Raw genomic sequence first — 15,212 nt, 5'->3', positions numbered from 1 at the left:
AGATGGCAACGTGTATAATTAATTCAATTTAAATTGCGTCCATTTAATATCGATTATAAATTTGTTACAACTTTCATTATTGGCCGAAATAATTGCTTCAATTTATCAGTTCTTGTTTTATGTAAGCTATAAAAAGATTAATACACTTAATTTGGTTACACGATCATTAATTTTATGCAGCCGTATAGTTTTATTGTCATGTAGCTCTCGCTTGAACAGTATGTACAATTATTAATCATTTTCTCGAAGTATAAAATGTTCAAAATTAAAAGGAAGCATTATATATAGGAATAATTTATGATTTATAGAAAAGGTAAAGCTTGAAAATTAATTCTTTTTAAGAGGAGCTTTACGTGTGTTGCATTTTTCAGCGCCTCGATAATTATGCAGCGTTTTTCATAATGGGTTGGGAGGATAACGTTTCGAATAAAATTGAATAATGATGTGAAACGAAAATACACGCTTCCAAAGCGGCCAGATAAAAGAGTGGATCGAATGCACTCCGTTATGTTCAACCGGCTTCATTTATCCGCGGCGAAATTTAATCGTTGAATTGTCCACTAATGTAATAATCCCCTGCCGCCCGAATTGTTTAGCCGACCAATAATTGAAGGATGGATGCAAAATGCGAATTATGATTGAATTTTAAAATGTTTTTCATCCGTATACATGATACATCGTTTATTATTATTATTATACAGAGCTAACTGTAATGCGATTTTCAGCGTTACGATGAATACTTTGAGCGTGTGCAGCGAACCGCGTTAAGTAACATTGATGCCAGATACGTGTAACGAACCGCGTAATCACATTCGGCTCGCTGCAAAATTATCCATGGCCTTCTCCCCTTTCTCTCTTGAAACCACCATTAATAATTCACTATGCTATCACCTACGGTCTCAATCGCTCCGATCTCGATAAAGTTACTGAAATGTGTAAACTCGCTACAAAAAACTTATTCTGTCAAAAAAAAAAGGATATTATTGAATTTAATCGAAATTGCGAGTATCCGAAGGAAAATAATATTTATTTTAAGTTAAAAATATCGTCACTGTTTTATCACCCTTTCTCGAAAATGTTTTTAGCTTTCTTTACAGCAAAATGATTAATCATTAAATTTTAAACTCTTATACGATTGCTCGATACGAGTTTTTTTTTTTTAATGATATATAAAGCATGAATACATTAATGTTTCCAAGCATGAATTATCATGCTTGGAAACATTGATGTATCCATGCTTTATATAAATCCTCACCTCATACAACATTTTGTATGTCGCACATGTTTCAATAAATGTATAGCTTAGGATCAGTTCTTATCCATTTGAAGCTCATGACAGATATACAGGAAATCTCATTATCTGGCTATGTAACGAGGCAAAGCGGCTGCTTAACGAGGGTGCCGGTACACGCGCGATTTACGGAGCCTTCGTAATGGGAAATAATTGGTCTCTCGCGACGCCATAGACGGCATCAATCGAATGCGCGCGAAGAAGTTGAAATTCGATAGTGATTTCGTAAACAAAATTTCGCAAAATTTTAAGCTAAATTTCAAAGAAGAAAATTAAAATTTCGGGGAATTTCGGGATTTCTTCAGAGCTAAAGTACAATCTTAATGTCGCAGTGAAAAAGTTTATTTTGTGAATTTTTCTTAATTCTTAATTACAAAGAAATATATTTGTCTATACGAATTTATTTACAAAAATTATTATTTAAATTAAGAATGACATATGTTTCTCGGCCTGGTATCAAAATATTTATGCTTTCCGAGGAATAATAAATATCCACCCGAAGTTGTTGCCACGAGGAGTTGAAAAATGCCGAGGAATTTCGTGTGACGTCTTCTCGTGACTTCCTTTTGCTGTCGTTTCTAATCTCAGCAATTAAGCGCTTTTGGCGCGCGCTGCAGCGAGCGTAATGAAAGGCGCGTCTTGCTTTCGTACGTGTTGCAGCGACTGTGCTGTTATTATTACAAAACGGCACGCCAACGAACGTGTGGCGAGAAAATGCGCAGGTGGCTTTAGCTCACGTTCCGCGGGCGTAACGCAACCTTTTAGCAGATCAAGACTGAAGCTGGTTTTCAAAAGGAAAACGCGCTTTTTACTCTCTCGCTGCTCTCGCATGATGTTGATGACTTTGTACGGTGTACATCGCGGTGCACCAAGCGCGGATAGTTTAACATTATCACCTTTATATGTAACTTTAATATTTTACGCTAAAGAAAGACGAATTTACGGAAAAAAATATGCATAATGTGCGAGTTGTCCGGAAACGATGTTTAACAACTTGTAGTTACATCTAACGGTGCCTATTGATATTTACGTTGCTTGTGTAGTTTGTTTATATCTTAATTTGTAAAATAAATTATAATTGCTTTTGTATATGGAACCTTCGTGTTTGGAGCTTTGGAATCGATCTTAACGAAAATATAACACCTATTTGCAGAAATATTAAACTCTCTCGACCTGATATTATTTTATTAAAATATAACAAATAAATTATGATATATATACAAGGAAAATCTAGATCAGTTAAGAAATTATCACAGTTTATGTCTAATTAATAAATTCATAAATTTAAGACAGATATAAATATATCTTTTTGCACATCGTGAAATGGTGCGCAATGAAAAGCGTTGGAAGTTTTAAACATTCGTGGTACATTATGGTTGAAAATTGCATTTAATTAACGCGAACTGACGATGGTATTTCTGGTAACATTATGATTACATTCTACACACAATGCGCAAGAGCTGGGGTATTAGTTTAAAATTTTGTCCTAGCTCTGGCCACGATAATTTGTCACCCTTTGTTGTAACTCTCCCAGTTGCATCGGATTGTAATTATACGCGATGGTTTGTATGCAACTGCCACTAAATGGTAAGTAATAATAATAACGCGTGACATTTTCGCCGATTATTATCTCTTTGCGCTAATCGCGTAATTTTTACGCTATCGATAACATCGACGGTAATTAAAGTGGTGAACCGAAGAGGAAAAGGGGGTTTGACGATTTCAACCCTATTAACCAAAGTTGTAGTGCAATTTCCAATTTCCATTTGTAATTAATAATATCGAATAATAGTACAATTTACGAGCATGAGTTATTTTGCGACGTCTCATTATGTATATACACGTATAATTATATCTCGATTATATTTTATCGTAAAGTTTTTCGCTCTTTTTATTTTTTAAATAAAAGAAGATGAAGAAACGTCGTTCTTTTTTTAGAAGCTACGAGAATCTCTTATACAGCTGAATATAATTCAGAAAAATTGAAATACATTTTCATGATGATCGCGAATTAACGAAGAGAAATGGAACTGGGATCTTCTAGATTCTCCGGTGTGCATCGCAAGATTGGAATGCCGAGCCGTGATTGACTCGTTTATTTCGCGACGCGACGCGTATTGGCGATACGTATAGCCGCGATAAATTATAGATTGGATCGCGATTGTGAACACACGCGATCGAACGTGGGACACCGTCACGATCGTTGCTACAAATCAAGCTGCTAGACATTGTTCCGGTGTCGTGTCGCATTAGCGGGCTGTATCATTACGTGATGCCACCGCCCGATGCGATTTGTCTTATCGGATCATGTTAATGGTCCATAGTGAAACGTTTCATCAGAGGTTCTCGTATTTAAATTGGAGCGTTTATATTTATATGTTCGATTCTTTGTTAGAGATTCGTTTATTCAAAATTTATAAATTTTAAATATTATTACTTTTTTTCTTTGCAAAAGAATTTCTATTTATTAGGAAAGAATTTTGTGATTTCCGAAATATAATAATTGTAAAATGTATAGCGATCGTATTAAATAATTAATAACATTTAGATTCTATTACATAATAATTCGTAGCTAACTAAAAATATAATATAAAGTGCTTCTATGATATTTTTGATGTATTTTTTTTATAAATCTACTTTTTCTCGACAAAAAGTTTATGGTGTATAACTTTCTTATATCTTTAATGGATATTTTAATCATTTGCGGCTCATCAGAAAATTGAGTTGAAGGATATTTTCAATGGGATTGATTTTCTCTCTTGTTTTCTGATGAAGGTTCTTCCGAAGTTTCCTGATTACAAGATCTTGCTTACTTTTGAAACGTTTCATATTTAATGCAAATATGCTTTGCGAATTTGAGCACCGCTGCTTCAGATAATCCAACAATGTAAATGCTGCACGTCTCGTCATTCCAGTCAGCTCGAACATTGGAGTATTATAAATTATTAGCGAAGTGTTTATGTTCGCCTATAGATTGGCTACGCCCGTGAATTATACAAAGATCTGACGTCAAATCATCCGTCTTGATTATTCTTTGATCATTTCGGGATCATTGTTTCGCTTCTCTATCGAAATCGATTTTTAATTTTTAAACGAAGGGACGATTATTCTGGGCATTAGTACATCCTTATGTCACGCTGTCCCATCGGACGAATGCTCCGGAGAGCTATCGGAAGTCAAGAATATTCCCTGGTAAATTCCTCACCGAGTTATGCGAGCGTGCAGTCCCGTCACGCCGTCGGATTTAGCTGTCTTGATCGTCTATGTTATATCGCCATCAGAGAATATCAGATATCGGATCAGACATGCCTCCTCTACGTGACTTTCCTCCGAGACGTGAATTTTCGAATCGTGTCACGCGCGAATTGAAATTAAAACTGCAAATATATTAACATTTGTACCGGCATGCTTGTCACCGTTCTTTTTATTGATAGAACTTTCTATCAGAGTTAGAGCCAAAGTCTAGCTTTATATTAATAAAAATAAAAAAATTTACATAGATTACATTTCGAGGTTGTAAATAATAAAGAGAAGAAAAGAGAGATTGATATTTTAGTTTAGTTATATGTAAAATTAATTCAACTATAATTTAATTAATTAGAGCCACAGAAAGACTCGAAGGAATGATTCATTCATCTGCAGAAGATCTAATTCGATATCTTCGAAATAAAGATTTTTCTCTATTCAACCCCTTTTTCTTTACTAAGAATCCTGCGTTCTTTTATGTTCTATTAACCCTGTTACGCCGCAAATTACTTGTTTGATCATGTCTCGAACGTTGACCCGTCGCCATCGAAGCCCGACAGGATCAATAAATCCTTTTCTTTCTTTTTTCGCGAGTAATACTCTATTTTCACCTAAACTCAAGATACTATCTAGCACTTTTTTTACCCTAGAAGCAACATATTTATACAATAGATTTTTAGGAATAAAAATATTCTTAATACTATGTATATATCTTTATTGTTGTAATTTTGAAAATTAAAAGAATAAATTATGATGCGCAAAAAGTCGAGGTACGCATTTAAATCTTAACTCGGCGCGTTCAGAAGCATTGTTTTCTTTTTCACTCTATTGCTGCACCCCTGTCTGCCATCTGAAACTCCACTTTGCGGCGAGACTCCGGGTAGAGAGTCCTGTCAAACTTTTAACGGACATTTCCGTGCGCGACATTGCCGATCGATGTTGAGTTTCCTCGCGCTTTGACGACGGCGTCCCCTCGAGGACTCTCGAGTCCGTCATTCCTTCCTTCCTTCCTTTTCCGTTGCTTCTTCCGGAAAGCGTGAGCCGGCGCGTCGCGTCGACGTTAAAGAAGCATCATCGTCAAAACTCTTCCGTCTTGGATATATATCCGCCTAAATTCGAAAAAATTGAAATTATCGGAACCGAGATAAAAGTGGCACAGAAAACTTTGTCCGATACGAGAGATGGATTTTATCGAAGACAAGATGCCGTCGTTATCGGATATTTTGTCAACCGTAAGCGTCCCTTGACAGACGATCGGCGGATTTATCCCTGAAGAAAGTTCGATGGGAAATCACCACCTGTCCTAGTAATCTCCTTAACTTCGCCATTAAAGATTTTATAAGATTCACGATTTTCAACTTTTATTATGTAATAAAAATGCAGTTGAGATTGGAACTAAATAATTATCTAATAATAATTCATTGGTTAATAATAATATGTGTCAATTTAAAACCACGAATAAATAAATTTTACTTACATGTAATTATTAAATAAAATATTCAAATAAATTATTCTCATTGATTTTAATTAGGATTTTACTGAATTATAATACACAACAAATATAATTAATAATACGAAGAATTTCGTTTACGATATTTACATAAGTTTTCTGTTTATCCTTAGATGAAAGCATTCAATATTCGAATAATACCCGTAGTTTCCTCACCATTTTATCGTATAGTGATAACCAATCGCGTTGATCGTGTGTCGCAACTTTTAAAAACCCCTGTCACGTATATTGAGAAATATATCTTTACGTACCGGCGAGTTTCGCCGAGTTTTCCAAGCCGTTTTCCGCGTGCCCGCTTCATTGCGAGGATATCTTCCGCGCCGCTCTATAGCCGAGGGGAAAGATTTCCGTGGATTCCGATTCGGGGTTGCTGCATAGCCGGCAAAGTATTTCTGTGCCAGATGGTGCACGCGGCCGATCCCGTATCGACGGCCGGGATGAGTCATGTCAGATTTATGCCGTTCCGAACGTGGCGGGAATTCCGCCGAATTCCCGCGGATCGAGACTTCCTTATGACTGCACATGCACAAAGAGAATACTTTCGCGACATGTCCCATTCTTATCCTGTTCTCAGCTTAGTCCCAACTACGATTCTTATGTTGAATCTTATCAATATATATGATGTAATAATAAATAATTATGATTATTTTCTTCGAATTTACGAATAGATATTAATGGACATTATAATGCATTGATGAATGTGTCTATTATTTTTAATAGTGTTGGACAATATCTATTAAAATAAAAATAATTTAACGCGAACACCTTTGTTGCGGCTCTGTGGCCTATCGTTATTTTTATGTTTGATCAACCATGATCTCTCGTTGGACGGAATATATACGTTTTTATATTATATTCTATTATTTAATATATCAATACGTTTAATAGTAGAACCTTTTTTGGATTTTCTTAAATCCATTTAACTTGCGAATTGCTGATTTATACACACCTCCTTTTAGAATAATTATTACGTTTCAGGGAGAAATTAATCCCAACATTGAACACGCATTTCGAATTTTGGCACGCGGTTCAAGCCAGTCGTTCGTTTGATCGTCCGCCGTCGGATTGTCTGTCGTCGACGCGAGTTTCATCGTCGTCGAGTTCTCTTAAGTCTCGCAATCAACTGAATCATTAGTCGCTCTTGCTCGTTTCTCTAGGATGTGCGCCTCTAGCCCGTCCGATCCAAACGGATGTGCAAGGCGGTACTAGGTGGATTTAATTAAATTCAAGACGACGCTCGATACCACCGACGTTCTCTCCACCTTCCCGAAATATCACGAGGCATCGAAACTATTTCGCAGCTGAGATAGAGGCATATCTGAGTTATGTAATCGTTACGAACTCGATATATGTCTGAAATTTGTATAACATAATTATTGGTTGTGATTAAAGGAGAAAACATGATCGAAAATTAAATAGTTTACATATAAATCTTTATAAAAAATGTTCTTTGACATCTTATTTTTTATGACCGTTATTTCAAAAATAACATCTTTATTTAAGAGAGATTTAACCTTTTTTTTCTAAAATTTCTAGATACAAAAATTGTTTTTATGATGCAAATTATTATACTTGCAATATATATATTGTTACTTACACAATTTTTACTCTGCATAATACTCTGATTAATCTTCTTTCTAAATGATTATTCACTGATTCTGATGCAGTCTGCTCTGTTTCGCACCAAGTTCTATTAGATTGTAAATTTTCTCGTCACGCGAGATTGCGGAGGTGATTCTATCTCGGCTTCAAAAATCTTCGTAAACAGGCTCGCCGTTGGCGTAACGGCGCTGAGAGAACGTAGCATGCAAATAGAATCCACCTGCACACACCTGCCTTGCCGCAACTTTCGCATTGGCTCTTATCGCGAGATGCCTTCTCATGAAAACCGATCAACATTGCGGCCCGTAACTTCGTCGGCTTTCATGTAATCGTTCCGCAAGCGAACCGCAGTCTAAACTTTGCTCGCTCAACATTTGAAGTTACGCCACGGCGAAAATAATGCAGAAAATAGGTGATGCGAAGCAAACGACGCGATAACGAAAACGTCAACAACTGTCATTTACCAAGTCATCGATCAGTTGAAATTGACCTATAGACTATTATCACATAAATATGATTTAATTTTTGCCCTTTCGGACATGAAATTACAATTAACTGTACAAAACCAAAGTGACCGCGATGTAATTATATTTCGCGTTATTTTATTCGTATTTTATTCCGCTTCGACCACTTTATTTTGATTCCAATATATATGTGTCTAATGCACGATGTATCTTTTACGCTTTATTAATTATTGTTATATTATTACATAAAAGCAAGCACGACTAAGAACGCTTTTTAAAATTGCGCAATTTTTTAGATAAATTCTGTTAGACTGAAAATTCCGACAGCTGCAAAATTTCAATATGCATCCAGGGTTTATTGCAAAAAGAAAATTTGGTCTCTCTTGAATTTTATTTTATTTCAGATATACATCCAGAGTTTATTGCAAAGAGAAAATTTGGTCTCTCTTAAATTTCATTTCACGTAATTTCCTTCCTTCGACACCGTGACGTCACATATAGCGGCGAATGGTATCCCGAGCTTTAATGCACTAAAACCACGGTGTCGCGCGCTTGATTTCCCTATTTAGCTTATCGCGGGCCTTTGTCACAGACACTAGGAACACTGTGAGCGCGCTGCCTCGTGATTTTGCACGTAGCAACCTATCCGTTGCACGTGAAAGAGGAAGGGAGGGACGTTAGATTGCGGATTGCAGTCGCAGCGGTGGCCGGCGGCAGTCCCGGAAATTGCAACTGCAAGCGGACCGGCTCGTAAACTCGGGAAATTCGCTGACGCTCTCTCGTTGCGAGAGGAGAGAGGTAGAGGAACGAACGAAGCGCATCAGGAGGCAACCGAGAGGAGATGTCGTCTTGCGTGGATCAAGTTTCGTCGTAATTTCTTGCCGCGTACTTCGCTCGTAAACCTTAAGTGAATTAGAACGCAAACGGTGGTTCGGGAAACTTGTCATGTTTCATGTCGAGGTTCGATTTTCGATTTTAAGGGTCGCCGTAAAAGAATTGAGGCAATTTCCTGAAAAAATTAGCCCGCCTTCTTGGAGAAACGTGAAAACGAGAGAAAATGAAATATCTTGGAAAGAATAATTTACGAAGGAAAAAAATTTTTAAAGATGGTAAATTCATGATATACGTAACAATGTCGAGTTTCTTCAAGCATAGAATTACTAGAAAAATTTGTCTTCAAAATTCTAGATTTTTAGTTGATTTCGAGTTTATAATTTTATTAACAAACTTCATGATACACAATAATGTGAAATTTCGAATTTTATTTTTTTCTTTTTTTTTAGGGCGTTCAGCATTCAAGCAAACTGCTGTTGCAATTGAGTTAAAAGATACATAGCCTCATCCTAGATCTAGAATTAAGGAAAAATATTGATACAAAGGTGCAGTAAACGCTCGCGGCATGAGAAAATCGCTTTTAAAGTTCGAGGCCGTGCCATTACATCAAATTTCCTAGGAAGTCTCTATATCGAGAGGTCGAGAAATTTTTGCGGGATAAGCAAGGGAAACGCCGCCGGATGGATCGGCATCCGGTTTAATTCTCGGAGATTCTACGATCGAGTCGTTACACAGGATGTATCACAGGATCCTCTTCCTGACTTTCCACTATTTAATACAACTCTAATGGTATTAACTTTATCGAATTCGGCTTTGTCAGCAGTTCTCAGATTATTTTAACTGTGGTTATTTTACCTAGTTTTTACTGAGCAAATATTTTTTTTTCTCTATAAGTCTCTACTGATTTTAATCAAAGATTTAACTCAAATTTTGCGGTGGAATCAGGATTTTATTAAAAATTTTGTAATCATGAACGCATAAATTATGTATCCAAAATGATTATTAAAGCATTCCCCATTTAGTTTTTGTTAATAAGTGAATATTTGTTTTTCATATTTAACGAGAATTTTCAGAAATATTTAAATTCATGTACGTGAAGTAATTTATTTACCATAGATTAAATCAAAGCTTTTATTTTTTACTTCAGCGATATTTAATTATGAATTTACCGAAAAAATTATGTAATTTTTTTCTTCTATTCATCGAATAAATTAATTTGTTTCTACGATATTATTTACGTACAAATTAATGAAATATACTTTATTATTTATTAGTCTTGTAAATAATGAAATTGAAGATAGTCGAAGGATCGTCCTTAAAGGGAAATTCTTTCCGAGATCAGAAGAAGCACAACTAAAAGCATTCATATACCCTGCGGTCTCCTCGGAAATAAATGTAATTCGTTTTGCAAGCAATTTGAATGTAAATGACACTATTGCTGTATACTTGATAATTGAGTTAGAAATTCTGTTCCTCGAAGCACAAATCTCTGTCGCGATTAGACGGTCGAACGGTCTTCTAATCGCTCTCTCAATTACGGAGGCGTTGCACAGTCAGCCTTGTAATAGCTGCGTGTAGTTGCTGCGATGTGCAATCAATAGATAATAATTGGATGCGTACGTGTTACGCAGGAAGCGATATACTCCCGAGCTCGACATTAACTTTGGAATCGCTAATGTAAATCGATCGCCAGCTATAGCATTAATACGGTTTTACGATTAATATATCAGATTAAACGCGAAAGACGCGCGCGAGAGGAAGCAAAGAGCTGTGACATCTATCATCATGCAAATATTATCACTGCAATGTACTTACAAAATTGCACCGCGATAATCTGCAGCCACTTTTCCTTGAAATGTCATCATCGATCAGGCCAAATGCCTGCTTTTTGTTGCATCTTTTTAATGTAATTTTTAACGTGTTCACACGCATGCTAGTATTTCTTATTTCTTCTTTTCTTGTATTCCAGATACGCGGATCGCTCGTACAGAACCCACCCGCGCGGTTTGATCATATACGGTCAACCTACCATCGTACCGAGTTTAGCCGCGGGTGGCAATGTATCCTCGACGACGCTACTCACAATATTGGCCAAGGGCCTCACGAACGCGTCCAAATCCGAGACGGTGCCGGTCAGAAACCTGGTCGCCGGCAGTGGAACCACGCGAGAGCTTCCGGTGGCAAATGCGACTAGCAACGCAACGATGCCACGGTGTCCCCTTATCCCACCGAATTTGGGTATGTGAAAAAATTGGCGGAGATATTGACCTGTAATCAGTAGGGAGGATTTTTTAAAATCAAAATTACAACCCGCGTATCGCGAAATTGCCTTAAAACTTTGTTTTACGGTTTTACCACGCTTGAATTCGGGAATGAAAAATATCGTGGCAAACAAATTAATATGCAAATATTACAAATAGAGATATATAGCGAATTTGATTGGACTCACTAGTGCGCACTCGGTGCGCACAAGCCGTTGTACACTGATTTAATTTATAATATTTAAAGTAAAATGCAAATATTTTGACTGATTTGACTGAAATGCCCAATACATATTTTACCAAATAGTACAATAAAGATGAGGATTTTGTGACTTAACCCGTTTATATTAAACATTCATTTTATATATATATATATATATATATATATATATATATATATATATATATATACGTTGATTCGTGTACAACGGCTTTAATGTGCACTGAGTGCGCACTGGTGCGTCCAACCGAATTCTCTAATAGACAATTTATTAATAATCGCTCGATATTTATATTAAAAATCGTGACGTTTCGTTCTTATTAATAGAAACAACAAATACGATAAATTTATTGATTATATTTTCTTTCGTCGCGTTTCTCGAATTACTCCCGCCTCTTTAATTTATCATTTCATCGGCCATCTATTCTGTTCGCAGTTGGACCGGTGGTCGTTAGTAAGTCACCGCCACCGTTGTCCGAAATGGAGAAGTCATTCGTGGAGGTGAAGGCGGGTGGCACAGGTCGGCCCGCAGACTGCGTCGCCAGGCATCGCGTCGCCATAATCATTCCATTTCGCGATCGACCGCAGCATCTGCAGACCCTCCTCTACAACCTGCATCCGATCCTGCTGCGACAGCAGATCGATTATCAGATCTTCGTGATCGAGCAGGAAGGTAAGCGAGACTCGTGTGCGTCGCGATTAAATTGACCGGTCGCATGTTTGTTTCGCGAAAATCTTGGAGAACACTTTGATCCCTTTGCGAAACTGATCTCGACAAATAACCCGATATTAATCTTTACACGTTGATGCGGTTGATGATTAATTTAATTAAATATAATACCGAAATTGATGGGTTTCGTGGTGAACGTCGATATAATTTTCAAAAACAATTAAAATTAAACTATCATAAAGATGATATAATTTTTGTTAAAAAGAAGGGATTAGCTTCAAGTCGCTGCCTGAACGATATTTCGGTATATGTCGGGAATCGTAAATTCTTATTCACCCTGAGCCATCCCGAATATATGCGACTGACGTGTGCATTCCGGTGTTTCGATAACATCCGTCGGAGCACACGGTTTGTTTCCGTAGAGCGGAATATAAACGTACGATCTTCCGCGAGCCTCTTCTCCTCGCTGGTGCGTGTAAGCCGATACTTTGCTACGATTTATTGCTGTCTAGCGGACGTTCCTCTTGCTCCCGTATTTTCCTGCTTGTCCCCTTCCCTGCCCCGAGCGGAGATCCTCCTACCGAGAGGAAAATGCCGGGCGGAGAGAGCAAGAGTCGGGAGACGTTCGTATACGAAAGAGGCCGTTACAAAGTTTCCGTCGTAGCCTCTAAGCTCTCCGACTTAATTTTTAATTAAATTTGTGTACGTCCTCTTATATCTCTCGCTCTTTCACCGACTCGACCCTTCTACGACTCGAGTAATCGACCGACCGTGCCAACGCATGGACCTCTCGAGAGAAACGACGCGAGATAATTTCACCGACACGGCGCGGCGCCCGCGTCACTTAAATTTTAATGAAATTTTTTTAAAAACCCTCAGAATTCATAATATAATTCTCTCGCGCGGGTGTAGTTATTTCTGTCAGTTTATTTAATGACGGCCATATGCGAAGATACGGTTTCGCAAAAGCGTCTTCTCTCAGGTCGCTCCGACATCGGTTTTGCATCGTATAATTACATATTCCTTAAACCTTAATCACCAGGTTATGAATTATGTTATGAGCTGCTTTTACGACGCTCTGCGAAGTCGGTTGATGATTACAGATCGCTATACCGCAGTAACATGGAAAAGGGATGAAAGATGGGGAAGATAAACGTTACGAGTATCATCTCATTCATCTCCAATTCATGAATGAAAGGAGTCTTTAAAGCATGATATATATTCCAGAATTCTTCTTCCCCCAATTATAATTATATCTAATTATAAATATAATAAATATCTCTGCAAATCAATAAATATAATAATGTTAAATACAGAGAAAATATATTTAACGAATTATTTGTATTTGAGTTATAATATAGAAGATTTTTATTAATCGACTCTACTGGCCGTTATAATCGCCAAGACAATACGACCACGATTTAGTTCGATATCGTCAAGACGCTCTTTTAACCAATATAAATTGTATCAAAGATTACATTAATTTTATATTGGTTAAAATAGCGTCTTGACGATAATCGAACCAAATCGTGGTCGTATTGTCTTAGCGATTATAATGGCCAGTAGAGTCGATTAATATTTCCATTGTTGTTTATTATTTGACTGACGATGTAAAAGTGATTTATTCTGATAGAAGATTTAATTAACAAATTATAAATACATTCTTAATTTCAGATAATTCTTGAAAATATATATACAAAAGCAAAATCTGATCTGTTTGCTTCTAAGCAACTTGTTGGATGATATCAGAGATATCAGAGTTTTGAGTAGGTAAGAGAAATGCAAAGAAAATTATCTTACGGGCAGATAGTAGCATTTTCTTCGGCCGGGATGCAGAATCTATCATTCTATTCAGTCACCCAAGAAAATGCGATTTATCTCGGCTATTGAAGGGCTGCGAGAGCAGGCTCGCACAATTTATCTTCATTAAAATTGCTCGACTAAGTTTGTTTACTTACCGCGTATGCGAGACGTCAAAATATGACTGTGATTAATTCTCTTGTTATTCCACGCAGCGCTTCTGTACACTTCCGGTCTGTGTATGATGGCACAATGAAATTACATGCGAAGGAAGTTTCGTAACAATGTGAAACAAATTTGTCGCTAGATAATATATCCGATTCGTCATTGAATTTGATTTTACCACGTTGCGTATTTCGCGAATCTCTATCGCGTATGTTGGCAGAAAGCTCAAATACGAACAATTCCTCTGGGAAAAGCGGCGTACAATTAACGTTAATTTGAATGAAAGTAATATCATCTTTGCTGATATTAAATTGAAATTGGAGAAGGAATATGTTCTGAAATATCCTATACGTTCTTATTCACATTGAGCGGGGAGAATTTAAAAATCGTATTTAAAATTCACATATCGTTTCTACGTTTGATATCTTCGTTTGCCACTTCAAACAACGATCTCAAATCGGTTTAACTGGAGCAATATTACTTCCGGCGCGCGTCTATTTTATCATACATTCAGAACGTCTCTCGAAAATGTCGGTGCAATTTAATATGGTTTCCGCTGGAAAGTTTCGAGTGTGGAATTCCTGATGGAATCCCAAATCGGATTTTATTCGCGTTTCTCCGCTCGGTATGCAAATGAATATACAAAAAAGAAAGAGAGACAGTAGTTGTTTCGGCAATTTTTCAACGCGGTCGCACGTTTTGTGGTGAAAAGCATTGAATGAAAATACATTATCGCATCGATATTCATGAAGAAAAATATGGCAAATATACGTTAAATAATTTATATTGAATAATAATTAATGTAAGGTAATATTAATGTAACAGAATAATCATTTATTTTTCTGTAACTTCAATTTCTCGTAATATTTTCTCTAAATTAAAAAAATGAAAAAAATTTTTATTATAGAAGTGTTTATAAGAATCTTTATTCATTATTAATTTTCGACAAGTCGAGAACCAATTTTCGAAATAATTTAATGAAGATTCTATTCAAAGATCGTGAAAAAAAATGTATAGCTTTTACTGCAGAAGCATTTAAAGTTGATTGCTATTACGGCCCAATTTACGTTAATTTACTACAAATCGCCGATGAATGAATCCTCTCGTGATAATTTAATAAGGTTTATACAATATGCGATTACCACCCTC

The 15,212-nt window shown here is 36.6% G+C and overlaps 1 protein-coding gene across 2 annotated transcripts in view; it reads left to right on the top strand.

The window, feature by feature from the left end:
* LOC139814993 (beta-1,4-N-acetylgalactosaminyltransferase bre-4) overlaps positions 1-15,212 on the top strand; it is a 91,468-nt gene that overhangs the window by 63,182 nt on the left and 13,074 nt on the right. For both annotated transcript variants that reach the window (XM_071781602.1, XM_071781675.1), the window contains 2 exons: positions 10,917-11,185; positions 11,865-12,101. In XM_071781602.1, the coding sequence (XP_071637703.1) occupies positions 10,917-11,185; positions 11,865-12,101 (506 nt within the window). The remainder of the gene's footprint in view (positions 1-10,916; positions 11,186-11,864; positions 12,102-15,212) is intronic.

The sequence above is a fragment of the Temnothorax longispinosus genome, chromosome 1, assembly GCF_030848805.1.
Source record: "Temnothorax longispinosus isolate EJ_2023e chromosome 1, Tlon_JGU_v1, whole genome shotgun sequence".
Lineage (NCBI taxonomy): Eukaryota > Metazoa > Arthropoda > Insecta > Hymenoptera > Formicidae > Temnothorax > Temnothorax longispinosus.
Note: the sequence above shows the minus strand (reverse complement) of the source record. Positions and strands in the feature narration are given on the sequence as shown.